The sequence below is a fragment of the Ailuropoda melanoleuca genome, chromosome 4, assembly GCF_002007445.2.
Source record: "Ailuropoda melanoleuca isolate Jingjing chromosome 4, ASM200744v2, whole genome shotgun sequence".
NCBI lineage: Eukaryota > Metazoa > Chordata > Mammalia > Carnivora > Ursidae > Ailuropoda > Ailuropoda melanoleuca.
Genome location: NC_048221.1, coordinates 51,719,172 through 51,736,675, shown reverse-complemented (window position 1 = coordinate 51,736,675; position 17,504 = coordinate 51,719,172). Strand labels below are relative to the sequence as shown.

Sequence of the window (17,504 nt, the reverse complement as noted above, 5' to 3'; positions counted from 1 at the left end):
ATAAAATTATATCTTGTGTCCTTTGCTAGATTAAATAAAAATATAGCAAAGTTGCCAGGGCCATGAGTTAAGCTGCTATACTGCTTGGGTTCAAATCCCGGCTCCACTGCATGCCAGCTGGGTGAATTTGAGCAAGTTATTGAATCTTGATGTGCCTCCATTGCTTCATTTATAAAACAGTAATAGTACCTCTAATATAGGATTCTTGGAGGGAAGAAATGAATTGATACATGTTAAGTGCTTAGAATGGTGCCTGAAACTTAGTAAGCACTATGAAAGTGTTAGTAAACAGTTTTTGACTCTATCACAATGTTTATGCTCATAGTAAGTGCTCAATAAACGCTTTGATGAAATGAATGCATTCTACTAAACATTTCTAGGATCAGGGGGACAGAAGTGACCACAAGTGGCAGACCCTTGGTTGAAAATAGAAGGAACCCTGAAGATCAATTCCCTGGAGCATAGGGAGTTCCCTGCTCCCCACCTTTTTGCTTGGTTTAATAGTTTGTTCCCCAGTTATGTGTGTTTTGAGGGAGGAGGGCTGCCACCTCCCCCTGTCCACCCCTGGAGCCACTCAATGGGAAGTTCTACTTCCTGTTTTTTAAGTGTAAGAAGAAGGTACAGTTCTGTATCCTTGAACCCTGAAATCATGGGCTGAGTTAGAAAGGAGACCCTGGTGCCAGAGAACTTCACTCTCTGGCCTCTCAGTATCTATTGTTGGTGAGGAGGGTTAGCAAGATAGTGGCATTTGGCTGAGTGTTATTTTGTCGAATGAGGATGGGTATGTGATGGAAATTAGATAGATATAACATTAACACACTGGTTTCCATGTATTAGTGCAGATGTGGTGCTTATCTTCACAGGACTTGTGGTCTTCAGGAACTACTCTTGTGTGAGCTGTGAAGAAGCCAGAGTGAAGTCCCTTGGAGCCCACCCTCAATCGCAGACCTCTTTAGGATGCCTGAGGCCAGGCTTGTAGGACTCCACTCATCAGACCAGTTGGTCCAGCCTCATTGGCACCACCATGTGGCTTTAGCTGAGAAGCTTGATGGACCAGACAAGGAGGTCTAACTTGGCTGCCACAGGAACAAGGGTGCTATGCTTACTAGAAAGGCTACAAATTCAGTAAAATTGGTAGAAATGCCGAGTTACCAAAGGAAGTTCAGTCGTCCTTCAGGAAACATTCACCAGGAGATGTCAGGAGGCCCAGCATAAGTGACATCTAAAGGACAGCCATACTCTCAACCACTTGCAAATAGCCACTCACACATAAACACATTCACAAACATACCGGCACAAACAGCTTCACTCTCCTAGATATTTTCCCTTCCCTATACTTGCAAGCACACACATATGCCTCACATATACTCTCTCAGCCAAAAGGGTAGGCCTAGGGGAAACCTCATGGCTGAATCAAATGCTGGTTAATGCTGCTGCTTTTATTACACCAAAGGTCTTAACATTTATTTGGAGATGAACACAAAACTTGGCATACTGCTGTTACAGTGGCATGCATTCTCTACAGTGCAGCTTCGGAGCTCGAGATCACTGCAGCACGCACATAAGAACTGCTCTCCAGAGAAGAGAAAAGGTGGTGGTGGGGAGAACTGCAGATCCTTGCCCTCTCAATTATCAACAGACTAAAGGTGCTTTACCATGATAGCAGTCGAGGAGTCTCTTGTTTTGGGCAAGTGTGTTTTAAACAGCTAAACAGCTATGACAAGGGATCCAAGTGGGTAGGTTCCTAACACTTAGAGCCAAGAGCATTTCTGGGTAAGTATATGCTCTCCAAACAGGCAGCACTGACTAAAGCGGGGGCATGCTTAGCACTGCATCTGAGCTAGGTAAAGCTACCAAGAGTCCTCAGTGAAGGGAATCCTGGTTTCATGAAGAAGAATAAGACATGAGGGCACTGTCACAATAAGGCCACTAAACTCACAGCAAACGATGACCTCAGAGGAAGCTCGCAGGACTACAGGAAAGCAGCTCTATTCTCTCTGATATCTGATGCCCCTTGCTGGTTAGGCACCTGCCCTGAGACTTTCACATGGTCTTTTCTGAGCTGCACAATATCACTTAGCACAACGGAGCAGAGGAAGGGACCACACACATCAAGGTCATGGGACATCACCAAGGGTGGCTGACTATTGGCAAATGTCTCAGATGCCTTTCCCGGTTGGGCTAGGTGTCCCCGTGTATCTGGAGAGCTAATCTGAAAATAGGCTGGCAAAGGACTTCCTCAAGCTCCGGATGGTCTCCGCTTTGGCTTCATCCTCATTGGCTGAAGACCGGAAGAAGGAGGACTCAGAGAAGCTGAAGGCATTTGTCAGGGACTGCGACTTGCTTGAAGATAAAAACCAGAGAGAACGTGAGAGGGGGTGTTCCCAGTGAGGCAGGGAAAGACGATGACATGAGGATACACAACCGAACCCCCATTCCCACCCCAGGGAGACCAGGGTGATGGAGGAGAAAGCCACAGTGGAGTGCTGCCAGGACCCGGGGAGGCCCCTGTGCTATTATCTCACCTTTGGTGCTGCTAAAACAGGAAAGGATGGGGGCAGTGTGGGAGCGAGGGAGAAGGGGAAAAAGAGAAGGGAAAGAGAGAGGAGTCACTCAAAGGCTGCTTCTTATACTTAATGCTAAACTAAAGGGCGCACAGGCTACATTTCAGAGGTCCCAACTAATCTAGAAATCTCACACCCTTCCCTTCTGATGAAATATAGCAACCAGGGGACCACAGACTCTTTGCACTCTCTTTTCCATTAACTGTCAGTGGTAAAACCAGCATCAGAAGACCTGGGTCAAAGTCTTGGATTTGCCCTTCACTCACTGTTGTGCTTCTCTGGGACTTGGTTTCTCATTTGTGATGTACAGAGGTTTCGTAAAATGCTCTCTAGGCCTTTTCAGGTCTTTATACTCTGCTTATTTCCTCTGATTCCAATTAAACTTGGAATAAACCAAGGCCTTAAGTTACCTGCTCTTAAAATGGACATGACCATCCTTTGTAGCCTTCCTCAGAAAAGCCCTAATATGAGGTCTGTGCAGTTCAGGGTATCCAGGGGCAAAAGAGATACATATCTGGTACACACAAGGACATTAGGCAGTTTTCTAATTAAAAACCCAAATCACACACATTTTAGGAACCAATTTTTTCCCTGAGAGACTAGGGATCCAGAGGGAAAAACTGTGAAGACAAGAAGGTCGAGGGGAGGCCAAGCCCAGTATTTGAGAAGAGAATACAAGGTCTGGCGTCTCCAGTGGTCTGCCCTGTCTCCTTGACTTTCACTGTCTCTTTCCTGATGATTTCTGGCTGTAGAAGACTTCTCCTGAAGTTTTAGGGCTCCCAGCCCTTCTCTACATTTGGGGTACAGCCCCCAAAGCTCCCTTCTACAGGAGTGTGAGCAGTTTCTCTCCTGCAGTGACTGTGAACAGATGCCCTTTAGGGTTGGCGATGAGCCCCAATATGCTGGGTTTTGGGAGGGAGGGCCCCTTCTGCATGCACAGGCAGGGACACCAGCTATAAGCCTCCTGCTTGTTGTTAGACACTGGCTCTGTATAACGACTTCAGCCCAAAGGCTGTGGCAACCCAAAGACCTGCTTTCACACTGGGGGTAGCTAATGAGAAGGCAGGAGAGATTTTAAAAGTTAGCATGCAGAAAACAATTGGATTAAGGGTAGGTTATGGGTCAGGTGAGATGTGAAATGTGCCACTGGCCAGAGCTGGGGAGCAGGAGTCGGTGGTGCTCCTCCAGTCACGAGGGCTGGGAGACCCAGAGAAAGTGGTCATCTGGACTACTTGAGCCTGTATCCTGGCTCTGCCACTAACTAGCAGAGTGGTTTTGAGGAAAAAATTAATCAAATCTCTCTGAGCAGTTTACTCATCTATATAATGACTAGACCATGTCTAAGGTGGCCTCCTTTTCTCCCTCCCTGAGGAGTCCTATCACCTCACTCTGAGAAGCACTGATGGGTCACTCCCATCCCTGCAAGGCTACAGCTGTTTCTGTTGACAGTGATGACAGAGGCCCATTTGGGGACAGTGGAAAGAGGCATCTCTGGTTCTAGAGGAGAGGGTAGAACTAACCACCATCCACACCCAGGTGCTGTCCATCCCAAGTACAGCTTTACTGTTTTCCAGCGGCCCTCAGTTCTTCCTCTGAAGCAGGACAGTGTGTTGGGGGCTTCTCGGGTGTAAGGAAGCCCAAGAAGATGGAGTTCCTCAGAGTATCTATCTGGGCCCTGCTCTGATGACCACACCAGAAACCGACATCCTCTGACAAAGCTGAAGGTAAAAAGTTGAAATGGATTTAACTACTTCCCCCTTTTCCTTCTGGGCAGCCTTGCTGATTGCATACCCTAAATTGTGAGTCAGAGGCAGGAAAGAGGATTTTTTTTTTTTTTTTAATTTTAAGAGAGAGAAGAGCGCGAGCGCACGCGCGCACACACACACATACACATAGAAAAGGAATGGAAAAAAAGAGTGGGAGACAGGATTAAAAAAAAAAAAAAGAAACAACAACCCTAAGCTAATATAAGAATAGGAAAGGGGCAGTGACTCTGCCTTATTGGCAATCCCCAGGAAGAAAGGGGAGGGCCTGAGCTTCTAGCTAGACCTTAGACTTTCACTTCCTTCTTTTCTACCCTCCCCAATCAACCCCCAACCATGCCCCTAACCAAAAAAAACAAAAAACAAAAAAAAAAAAACAAAAAAAAACCCAAAACCAATACCCAAAAAAAGCCCCACAAAAATATCTGTGGAGAAAGCCTGATTGAAGGTGCTTTCTAGCAGCTCTGGAGCCTAAGGCCCGTGAGGAGGGGCAGGAAGAGGGGAGGGGAAGGAGCTGCTGAGTTGTCTCTTACTTGAGTTGTGGGTGAGGCTGGGGCTTCTGTGGTGGAGCAGCCGGGGGTGGCTGGGCCTCTGCCAGGGAGCTGCTGCTGGAAGGTGCATCTCCGTGGGTGGTGGAGGAAGAAGAGGAGGAGGAGGAAGAGGAGGAAGGTGGCAGTGATGGTCCAGGGGGAGGCCGGCGTGGAGGCAGCACCTTGCCTGGGGGTTGCATTCCTTGGGGTTGCCCAGGGCCCCCTAGGTTCAGTACAAGAAAAACTTCATAATTTAACCATATCAAAGGGTTTCCTTATTAGAATCTACGTGTTAAAGGGTGAGATTAAGTTAATCACCAAAATGTTAAGCTCTATTACAAGAAGCCACCTGCAGCTCTGTCCTGCTCCAGAGCCAGTCCCTGGTTTCCCTCATACATCTGCCACTACTTGCTCTTCCTCAGAGACACAGCACCTCAGGCACAGCGGAAGTCAGGAGGACAAGGAAGAAACCATGGGATGAACAGCCCTGATCAGAAGCAAGCTCTTGTACAGAAGGCCCCCTAGACCAGAGGGACCCCACCCCTTTTCCCCAGAGGTTCCTCAGGTATAGGGCAACCTGCCCCACAGTTTACTAGAAGGTCTTGAGTTCCACACTGTAGATGCAGTACAAGGCAGTGGAAAGAGCACAGGTCTGGGAATCAGAAAGTCAAGACACAGTCTATCAGTGACTCCCTGAGCAAGTCAGCAAACTTCTCTGGGCCTTGGTGTTTACAACCATAAAACTGTGAAAAAGTGATCCCTAGTCTTAGTTGTCTTTCAAGAAGGTAATGTTTCAAAGATGTTAATGGACAAGAAAGTTCTTTAAAAAGTATTGTGTGCTTTATGATCATTAATGATCACAGACTTTGTTTTTACAGAGCTGGGCCTTGTTGGGCTCCTGACCCGCACGTGTCTGATTGCCATGCCCCGCCCCACCAGAGCTTCATATTAACATTAACTCAAGCACACGACTAGGGGGAATCTTCTGTTTCCTTGTGCTCTTTTGCCTCTTAGTACCATCCTCAGGGGGCTCCACTCCCTCCCCCGTGTGTGTGGTGAAATTCTCCAGAAATCCAAGTCCTATTCTCCCGTGGGGATGTTGAGGGCCCCATCCCACAAAGAAGCAGCCCCCCACCTCCACCTCACCCCCAAAAGGACCAGGATACCATTCTCTCAGCATGAGACAGAAAACCATCTGGTGGCCTGGAGGGGGAAAAGGCCATCCTTCCTCTGGGGGTTGTCAGGCAGTAGGTGTGATACCTGATTGCTCAGATTTTGCTAAGGAGGGGTTCCTGCAGTCCAAAGTCAAAAGATGTCCTCATCAGTGCATTCTGACTAGTGGAAATGATGCATAATTGGCCTGAGAGATCCAATTACTCAAGTCTCATTCCCAGCATCTACATTCATGGGCTGGCTGGAAGGAGTAGGCTTATAGAAACTCAAGAGCAGCTAAGAGTTGTGTTGTAATTTAGTGTCCTAGAAACACCAGAATACCTATACCCTCTGGAGAGAAAGAATTATACATCTACGCCGCTGTGCATCCATGATTATCAGCCCATCTCCCTACTACATGGCGTGGGCTCCACTGTATCAATTACCAATGAATACCAGAGTTAGTTTTACATAAACAAATACATAAATGGACTTTTGGATTGAAAACTTGAAGTTCCAAGTTCAAATCAGATAACCAGTGAAGATGAAGGCGACAGATCAGCATAGTTCACGTTAGCCAGTTTTTGCCTCTTCCCAAGTTTGGCTTCATCTTGTAAAGTACAGCAGGTTGATAGCTCAGCCTCTTACACCAGGAACCTGAGTTCTTTCCGACTTGTACAGAGATGCTTGAATAGCCAGAAACTTTACAACTTAACACTGAAGACAGATATAACTTTTCCTTTATTGCACATTAAGCTGTACAAGAGAGTCACAAAGAGAGGTACTTAAATCACACTTCCAGCATTGGCTGAGGTTCTCCCAGCTGGATCGGTACAAAAAAAGGGGACAACATGAGAAAAGAAATGGGTACAAAACACCTGAACAGCAACCCTATACTGTGACATGGATGTCCCCCAGGCCACAGAGTTGTCCCTTAGCATGCTGCCTGAGGGCCATGATAGTCAGGTTACGCTGCCTGCTTGCATTTGGCAGTAGGAGCCCTAGTCAGTTTCTCCCCCACCTGAGAAACTTTGGCTAACACCACCCTGGAGCCTGACTGAATTCAAATGGCAACGTTGTATTTGTGGCTCACAAACGTCACATGAAAAGCACCTGGATGTTCACACTGATAACATGCAGAGAAGCAACACCACCATCAGCTCACCACTCGGACAAAAAATAAAAATAAAAAATAAAAATGCATTCCTCCATTCTGGGAAATGTTGCTTTATTCCTTTCTACCATTTCATCAGATTGGGAGGTATTTAAGGACCTGATTCTTATGCAACCCACCTGGAAGTGCATAAATGCATTTATGTATATATTTACAACAGATCGACCACCATCACCATCTAAGGAAGGGATCACAGATGAGAACACTCACACTCAGTGCATTTCCCTGTAGCCTCAGAATTTGCCAGCAACCAAAGGAGAAACTAGGGCATGTGCCCTTGACACATACATCGTACTATCAACACTATTTATTCCTCAGACCTGGAATCCAGGCTGGTAACATATCAGTATGGAAGTGAGAGGAACGTAACAGTAGAGCTAGAAGCACTTCTTTAAAGTGCAAACTGCTGGCATGAACTCCCACGGACCACAGCGCTAGAGGAGAACGCTCAGTGCCCGTCCCAGCCTGGCTAGGAGATGGCGAGATGAGGCACTGACGCTGAGGCCTGCTTTAATTAACTGCCTCATCACTGTCCAGGAACCACGTGTCAGAGGAAAGAGGACTAACTGGCTGAAGACAGATATACTCTTTCTTCAAGAGCCATGGCTGTGGAGCCTCTGCCCCAAACACACACGAGCTAAAATCAGAGACAGTTCTTCCCAGGAAAGATAAAACTCCTCATTCTCTGGCCTCTGGAGGGCTCGTGTAACAGCTGAAAATGAAAGCAGGAGTCCACCTCAGAGTTCTGTAGGCAGTGTACCCACTCTGTGAAATGGGACATTTTGGTTTTTGTCTCATGATTGCCTAGGGAGAGGCCAAGAGCAGAATGGTCAACTCCTTCTCAGACTTTCAGGAGCTTCCTGCATCCTATGTCCAAAATTGCTAAAGAATCATCTCTGTACATAGGTCAGGCTTTAGGGAATACAAAGCAGCCTCAGTTCCACAGAAGCGCATAATATGGCCAATTCAGAAACAGCAACAAAGAAGAAACAACTTAGGGGGACTGAGATCAACACACAGAAAATACTCACAAGTTCACTTTGATATTGCACATCAGCGGCCCCATTTTTTTTTTTTTTTGTCTAATCTCGTAGCTAATTAGTTAATAATAAAAAAGAAGGTACACTGGGATGTAAAATACAGAACACATTCCTGGAAATAGCTTGTTCTTTATATTTCATGTCATCACTAAAAACACAAGAGCTCTACAGGCACAGCCAGCCTATTCACATAAACTCAAACTGCACCAAATTTTAGCAAATGGAGAAAAAGGTGGATGCCTTCAGATTCAATGGATGAAGCAATGGAAATTAGACCTTGAAAATCTCTTAAACTTCTATCTATTTACCCTAGTCATGCAGAAAGGAAGCAAAAAGCACAATTCATTGAAGATCCCAAGCACACTCATGGAGGTAAGCAGGGGGTGGGGGGGCGCTTTAATCTGAGCCTGGGGGCGGGGAGAGAAGGAGAGGAGTTGGGTTTTATTTTTGTGGTCTTTGTTTCTCCCCTGTCCATCCCCCCAGTCCTATTTCACCCCACATTATGTAATACTTTAAAAAATACTATCAAACCACCCAGAAGATAGAGTCACACTGGACTTGGGAGAGGCACAATTCTTTTGTACACTGTTGACAAACAGCCCTGGAATCACAAGTTATACAGAGAAACGTAAGTGAGCATTACAAGCACGAACAGGAACAGGTAAACAACCAGACAGGGGAGCTGACACTGCATAGGAAAACACAGTCCAGTCAGCATTGAAAGAACGCAGAAACGGCACCAATGGGAGGGTCTGTTGCTCCCCTCCCCGCTTTCCTTTCTTCCCTTGTTTGTTTTTGGCTTAAGATTTCTGCTTTGAAAAATGAACTACCAATCACTTTAAGAAGCTTGGACTTGTTTTGGCCCTACTGCAATGCCATTACAGTCGAGAATATACTGTAAACAACCTTGGGGGGCTGGCCGCTGAGGTGGGGTCTTGCTCGAGTCCGGATCCTTAAGTGTTCCACTCTGGAAGACAAAATGCAAAAGAGATAAAAACAAAACTCCGAACAGATTCCAAAGAGAAACTGTGGCTCCGTGGCATGGGTACAGTGGGATCTGATGGGGATCATGGGGTCCAGCCTAGAGGCTTCTGCTGTTCCAGAAACACCTCTGGGATATTGCTGGGGCACAGGTCTAGGCAGTCTGGGGCTGATAGGCATTGTCTGAGACCCCCTAAACCCTCCCTCTTAGACTTATTCTGTCTAGAAGTTTTGAGTCTTCTAACAACACCTGGTTTTTTCTCTGGCAGCTACCCGCTGTCCAGTTCCCCGTCATACTCACAGACCCAGCATCCTGAAGGAAAGGGAGGATCAACACCAAACTCCAGAGAGTGGGTTGGGCTTTAGGTGATTGCAGGGGCCCCAGGGTAGGGGCTGGACCAGGTGATAGGCCCAGACTTCTCTCACTTCCCTTGTGTAGTTAACTCTGGGGTAGGATCAGCTCTGGGGCTGGCTCTGGGGTCAGATCCACTCTTTGGGGTATGCTGGAACTCCAATAGGGAAGGACTTGAAGAAGGGTGCAGTCATCTGTTTCCCCCAAACCCCCCTTACCCAGAGGAAAAGAATAAGATGTTAATGCTTGTAAAAGTGCTCAAGGCCAAGCTGTTTTTCCTTCTCAAATAGCATAAATGAATTTTATCCAACAACATGGCTCCACTCCCATGCTTCCTCTCCTCCCAGCTATCATTCTGATTATGCCCTGACAGGATCAAAGATGCATGTGACTTCAGTTTGTCTAACATATGAATTAAAGGCAGTGAGCACGTGGAGCTTAAATTCAGTGCAAGGGAAATGCTCTATAAAGCCTAAGCATTGCCAAGTGTGCCAATGTTGATGTCACAGAGGGAGCTGAAGGGGCAAGGCTGTGAAATGGGCTGAGTATGTCTTCAGCATTCTCCCACTTCCTCTTTCAGTGCTTCCCTTCCTCGTGACGTGCCCCTCAGCCCTATTCCCACGTGAAAACTGTTTTTCCTGTTCCCCATTTCCTACGGACCTTCCATTCTCACCATCAGTCTCCTCTCCTGCCTGTGAAGGCTTGTTTTTAGCTCCACTCAAGGAGAGCTGAAGTATTACCCTCTCCAGTGTCATGGTCTTTAACAACATTACCTAAAACTATCCTACTAAGAGGAATTGGGGCAGTAGGAGGCAGGGGACCTTTGAAACGTCAGAGGGTGCCTGTTCTATCTACGATCCTCGCCCTCTCACAGATCACAGCAAGCACACCAATACTTCCCCTCTCCTTCTTCCAAGCACCGATATGGGATCCACAGTGCTTGATCTGAGCTCTGACACCGAAATACCCATACACAATACACCAGCTGGAGACCATGCCATCCATTCAACAGTGAGACCTGTCAGCTTTTCCCTCTCAACATCTAAGATTCACCACCTTCTCCTGATCATTGCTGGTCAAGCCTGTACTATATCTTGCTTAGACTACTAGACTACTACTATTACTACTATACTACTACCAGAATAGTTTCCTCATGCTTTAGTCTTCTCTCTCTCCAATCTATCCTTTCTGTGCCTACCTACTGTCCTCCTATACTCCTTCCCTAATTGTGTCACTTTACTGCTCTAATAACTTATAGCTAACATTATGTATGTACCAGGGAACATGATGGACACTTTGATAAATTATTGCAAACCTCATAAGACCTCTATGAGGTAGATGCTATTATTATCAACATACCTAATTTTTAGACAAAGAAACTGAGGTCCAACTAATTCAGGGAATTCACCCAGGGTTAGAGAGTAAAGGCAGATGCAGCTGGGCTGTGAGGCTAGGCAACCTGATGCTCACATTTTCTTCCCATTGCCAACAGGATGACAATCATATCCCTCAGGCTGACATCTAAAACTTGCTTCAGTATGGTTGGAATTGATCTTCCTGGCCTTCTCTCTCTCTCATGTCCTAAACACAGTTGCTCCCTCCAGGCCCAGCCCCTCACTCCTTATTCTCTAGGGTAGGCCACACCATGTTACCCTCCAGGAATACCGTTTCACCTGTTCTAGCAATCCCATCCAATACATCCTAGACATCTAAGTCACTTTCTACCTCATCCATGAAATCTTCCCTTCTGACTGCCCCCTTTGACTGTGATCTCCTCTCTAAAATCCTGAAACAGCACTTAGGAGACCCAAGAGGATCTTCATAGTGAGGTGTTGTGATCCTAAAGACGGAATGATGCTCCCAAGAAGACTGACAGATCCTTCGGGGCACAGACTATGCGTCTTCATCTTCTCATGAATTCCTAACAAATGCAATGCCCCTTGTTTTCAAAGAAAAATAGGGATATATGGCCTGGAACAGGAACTATTTATTAAAAAAGTTAAAACAGTTAGAATTAGGAATATTTTGGAAAATTCAAGACTATCATCATTTTACCAATACCATCAAACACAGGGCTGAGTATATAAGAGGTCCTTAATAAAAGCTTGTTAAATAAATGAACATGTAGTACAATAATGGTGAAAATCCAAAAAGGACTACAGTATAAGTCTTTAAGAGAAAAATGTTGTTAAATCATAGAAGTTAAACCATGTTGTATTTGATATCCACTCCAGGGAGCAGCTCTGAAAATGGTCAGGTTAGGGAATTAAACTTGAGGCCTGCTATATGTGCTATATGTTAGATGCAGAAGGTAAAGTTAAAACAAGCCTCAAAGAAGCAGAAATTGCTTCCATCAAGACTGCCTAACCCAGGGACACTTTAGGTCCAGGACTTCTTTCTCACTGTGATCTCTTCTTTCTCTTGACCTGGTTGCCAACTAGTGAAGTCGGGGGCCAGGATATAGTGTTTGATAATGTGTGCACAGATAACAGGGTGGCTTTTCTACCTGTGCTTCTGACATGCTAAGACTGGGCTGGGCATCAGACCCACCCCCAACACACATACACATACACTGCTCCCTAGGTCTCCAGCAGCAAGTCTTTAAGATTGGGCAGCAGAGTGACTAAGGAATTTGGGCCTGTGGGCTGGGAAGACCTCGGATTCAATCCAGATCTGCCATGCACCAGCTTTGCGACCTTGGGCAAGTTATTTCACCCCTCTGTACCCACCTTTTTTCACAAGGTTTCTGTGATGTGAAGTGAGATTATCTATCTATCTATCTATCTATCTATCTATCTACCTACCTACCGACCTACCTACCTACCTATTCATCTATCTAGATATCTATAAGCATCTGGCCCCAGTAGGTGCTAAGTAAAATGCAACAGATGAAGGTGATATTGATGAGGAATTTCCTCTGAAATTCTGTTGTTAACCAAGTCTTACCTCCATGATGGAATACCCCCTGCAGTGCTCTATTCCTAGGCTTCAGAGAACTCTATTTAGTTGTGATAGTAAAGCCTCCTCTGGTCTCCCTGACAAGCTATCACTGTTATGGTTTCTCATTGCCTGAGAATCATACTCAGATGAAAGACAGCAAAATTCACACAGTCATTAGACTGTCTCTTGCCACTCTCCTTTCCTGGGGCCTCACCCCAAACCACTGATGGCTGCCAATCAACTCAGACATTGGTCAGGAACAGCTTAAGATGTTCTCCTCCAAGAGAATTGTTATTTTTAGATAGGGTTATGGAAGACCATATAACAAGAGAGCAGAACTAGGGCCAATGGGCAAAAGCTCCAGAAAGATAGAATTTTAGTTATGGGAAGAACTTTCTATAGTAAAATCAGTGGAAGAGGCTATCTTGGAGGTGGGTGTATTCATGCAGAGGCTAGAGAATTAGGACAAAGATAATGTAGAGAATATTCCTTCGCTAAATATGAGATAGATTAGGTGAACACTATGGTTCCTTCTATCCTGACAATTTATGATTCAGGGGTGGAGGGACACTTTAAAATCCCATAGATTAAGCTTTAATGGTAGAACTCCGGATACTCATTGGAAAAGCTGACAGGGGTAATCATACCAGTGAAGGCTGGCCCTGGCTCTCCTCAGCCTTAGAAATATATAAATAAGACATGGATGAACTGAGCCCAAAAGTTCCCTTCCAAAAGCTTCAGAGGAAGAGCTCCCAGAGGCAGTCCTTTGAGCTGGAGCCTGGGAATATGCCTTGGCCACCCTTGTCTGGCGCCTAGGGAGCTTCACCCTTTCCTGGCTCCACAGAGGTTGTGGACTGAAGACTTCCCAGGGACTATGAGGGGTAGGAGAAGAGTCCCCTAGGACTACCCGTTGCTAGGCTGAGACTCTCTGGCTCCACCCACAAGCCATCCATCTGTTGGGGCTGAGGGCTATTCCCGCGGGGTTTGGCTACCATGGGATCTGTCTCCAGTCACCAAGAACTGCCTGAGATGCTGAATTCCACAGAAGTCTGGCCACTCTGGCGTCACTGCCAAAGTCTGGCCTGTAGCCAACCTGCAGCAGGAGCCCATGGCCAGACTGAGCTGCAGTTTTCCTCAGGAAGTTGACTTGACTAAAACAGGTAAGAATATGTAGTCCAATGCCTGTGCTCAGATGCACTCAAAAACGAAGGGGGAATAAATGGCCTTTACAGCAGCATAAGGGAAAACAAACAAACAAAATCCAAACAACTGTGGCTTTATAGAATGACAATGAGCTCAGAAGGTCTCCATTTATAATGCTGCTGCCAAAAATGTGATGCAGCCAGAGGGGCTTCAGTGTCTCAAAGAGGGGAGGGCACAGGTCCTTTGCTCTTTTATCTGATAAGCCTCACAAGAAAGCGTTGCAACCAGTTCTGGGTGTTTTTTTAAGGGGGACACTAGTGGAATTAAAATGGGTACATGGGGAATAAGTGGGTACCTGGAGCAGATAGGATGGTGAGAAGTATGGAAATGACATCTTTCCTCCTGTGACTTTGGGAAAGTTACTTAATTTCTGAGTCTCAGTTCCTCAAATAGACCAATTGGAAGGATTAAGTGAGGTAACCATGGAAGCACCTAGGACTAGTAGTAGATCAAAGTTAGTCAAATGTAAATCTGATCAAGGTCAAGGACTGACTTGGGTAGTAGTGAGCTTCCTGGCCTCCAGGCCTTAGAGGTGTTTAAGCAGGGCCAGGACAAACTCTCGTCAGAGAGATGCTATGGAGGAGGTCACGAAGTTGCAGGCAGATGACTTCTACAGGCTTTCTGGTTCTGGGTTTCCATTAATTCTTTCATGTATATTTCAGTTCTTTAGGTGTCTGAGATAGGAGACAAGCCCTTGTTAGCTGCAGAGTCTTGGGCCCAGCAAGACCTCAGGGCTATTGGGCCTGAGCAGAGGTGTCTGCAGGCACAGGCTTCGAGGGGCTTGGCAAGTAGAGTGTGCTACTGCTTTCCATCAAAGCCGGTTGGGCTGGTATCCCACTTTGCTGAACCACCGGGTTTTAGCAATCTGACAAGTCAGAGAGGCAGGGAAGGCAGGTGTAGCTCAGAAACTCCTCTAGGTTGGCAGGTTTAGCATTTGGTTGTCAGGAGAAGGAAAGCAAGGGTTTCCCTTACACAAGGTCATGAAGGCCCAGCTCTCTCCATTTTTACCTTCCCCAGTCGTCTGGTGGGGACATGAAAAAGGCATAGTGCATAGTGTTGTAGACCACTCCCTAAACTGGGGACCAGAAGATTCAGCTCTCCTGCTTATAAACTGTATGACTTTGGACACGTCATTTGCATTCTCTTTGGTTATGCATGAAACAGATATACCATCTCATGTAAGGATGGTGAGGCTCAAAGTAATGTCTGTGCTTTGTAAACTGTACAGTGCTAGGCAAAGCAACGATATAAGTGAGCATCATTACTATTATTTAAATAATAATAAATATCGATCCAAAGGAATGCAGCTCCAACGAAGCTCTAGAATTTAACGCATTGATGGAGATCCAAGTATTGTTGGGTGGCTTCCTGTCACCTGGTGCATAATAGCTCAGTATGTAGGGGATTCTGGGCTAGGTTATATCATGCCCTCTGCATATCACTGACTTGTTCCAGTGAGGTCCCTGAAGATGCAGAAGAGTCATTTCAGAACGATAAATATTAGCTCTAAAGGTGAATGGACAGGAAATCACTTGTCTAGGACAGAAACCAAGCCCATGGATGAGGGTTTGTGGGGTTTTGTCAAAGCCACCTTTAATTTGCTATCCTGTGGCTTCCAGCAGACAAGCTGGGAGACAGGAGCTCCTATCTGAGGTCCCAGCAGAGATGAAAGCTGAGGAAGGAAAGAGTCACTGAGTGACTCAAATTTAGAGAGTTGTTGGCTTGAGTCCAGCTGCCCCCACCAAGGAGGAAGGCCTGTGCTTGCTCAGCATATCTGAGACAGGAAATTGGGAAAGGGTCTCAGGGTCTGGCCCCAGGAAAGAGGCCAGGCCAAGCTCCTTGCCGGACACGCCACAGAGCTATTCTGATCAGCTCCCCCAGGCTTGGCTCCCCGGTCTAGGACCCCAGGGGGAATGAGGCAGCAGGAAGGAATGTGGTTAGGAGGTTGTAGGTTCAGTCAGAGCAAAGGGTAAAGCATGTTTTCTGGCACCTTGGGATTTCTCTGAGATCACTCCAGCAGTTACCAGTGCCCACCTTTCTTCCTCTGAAAGGTTATGAAAGGTTCCCAGGGATGAGTTCCTCCTCCTCCTCCTTTCATGAGGGAAATTGCTACTCTGAGGGCAGAGCTCATCTCCTGGATTGGGGCCCTCCCATAATCAGTGATTTCCTAAGGACACAAGAAGTGTCCCATGGGGACAGTCCACGAGACCTATGGGGGCACTAAGGGTCAGGTCACCCGAGGTCAGAATGTCAGCTTCAAGTGATTAAAGATGTCCCTTAAAAGTTAAGACATCCCCAAAATAGTCAGTTTCCCTTAATAGTTTGCTAAGGGATCTGGTCACTAGTGACTTTATCTGAACCTGCCTCAAATCTCCTCACATTTTCAGCATACACTCACTGGGGAACAAATTCCCTAAAGCCAGTCCTGCTGTGGGAAGCAGGAAGGCCTTTCATTTGTCCTAAATTTACTTCTTCTAAGCTATGTAAGTCCTTCTTAGTCCCATGTTCGGGATCTGAGCTGTGTCCCTTCCCCAAACTGCATTGCACTTTAGACCCCAGTGAAACCCCTTCTCAGTCTTGGTGTCCTGTACTCAAGAGACTTCATCTTTTCAAGCCTCTGTAGGTGGAAAGACCTGTCTGGAAATGTTTTGAGTATCTCTTTAGCCCAGAAAGCCAGTATAAAGGACTGGTATAATGTCCTACCAGAGGTCAGAGGCTACAGGTTTATGGATCTCAGTCCTTCAATTCTGAAGTCTCATCGCTGCCCTTTCCAGGTCTGAGTCTACCACATGGCATCTTAGATCTGGAAGGAGATTTTAAGTTACCTGCTCCAACAGTCCTAGCCCCCAGCCCACCCTTTTACCATATCCCTGACAAGCGGCCCACCTTGCCCCCTGAATGAACATCAGTGATGATGTGGCAGCCGCACACCACTTCTCAGAGTAGCCATTTCCTCTCGTAGTGTTAGAGAGTTTACTCCAGTCTTCTAGCAGGTTTGCCTTTTGGCACCAGTCCTCTCCCATGACAGCCACCAGAAAGCTGAAGGCACCAAGTCATGGGCTTCTTGGGACTATTGCTATTCAACTGGAGCTCCTTTAACTTTTACTCAAAGATTTGCCAAAAGCCTCAACCTCTTGGTTCTTTTCGTTGAGCACATTCCAGTTAGAGTTAGAGGATGTCCTTGTTATACTGTGACCCTCAGACTGGAGACAACATTGCAGGTGTGGTCTGACCTGCTCAAGGTAGGGGAAGAGGCTCATCTTCCTCCTGGACACCACATGTGTACTAATGCTTCCAAAGGCTGTCTTAGAATCACTCCTCATGGGTATAACCCACAAGTCAAATAGAAAGTTCATTAGTGTCTAAAATCCCTGCATTAGCAATTCAGCCCTTTTACTCTGGAAGACTTTACAGGAAAATAACAAAAGTGGAAGCAGTGTAATGGAAAATGAAAAGAAGATTAGTCACACAAAGGAGAGCACCAGGATGCCACCTCTACTGGCATGACTTGAAAGCTTTGTCTACTTGAAGTTCTCTCCCTGATTCCCAACAGTCTCAGGAGCAGCGTACACCTCTCTAGAGCCCTGGGTTATAAGGCCCAGCTCAGATCCCAGAAGACAGAGCCCAAGGTGTGTGGGGGATGGGAGAGCAGGGCCTATAGGGAGGTTTCGAAGGTATATAGCCTGGAGGCTTTGGCCATCAATGGCCACCAGGTGTCACTGCCACCTTGAGAACAGTCTCCCTGAAGCACTTCAGAGCCGATGGAGTCACTTGCCCTGGCCAACTCTTAGGGTAGCACCAAACC

General features: G+C 46.4%; 1 protein-coding gene across 1 annotated transcript in view; it reads right to left on the bottom strand.

The window, feature by feature from the left end:
* Positions 1-1,402: 1,402 nt before the first annotated feature.
* SYN2 (synapsin II) overlaps positions 1,403-17,504 on the bottom strand; it is a 219,714-nt gene continuing 203,612 nt past the window's right edge. The window contains exons 12-14 of the mRNA XM_034657253.1: positions 9,130-9,190; positions 4,861-5,080; positions 1,403-2,343 (exon numbers count right to left, since the gene is read on the bottom strand). Of these exons, the coding sequence (XP_034513144.1) occupies positions 2,208-2,343; positions 4,861-5,080; positions 9,130-9,190 (417 nt within the window). The 3' untranslated portion in view covers positions 1,403-2,207. The remainder of the gene's footprint in view (positions 2,344-4,860; positions 5,081-9,129; positions 9,191-17,504) is intronic.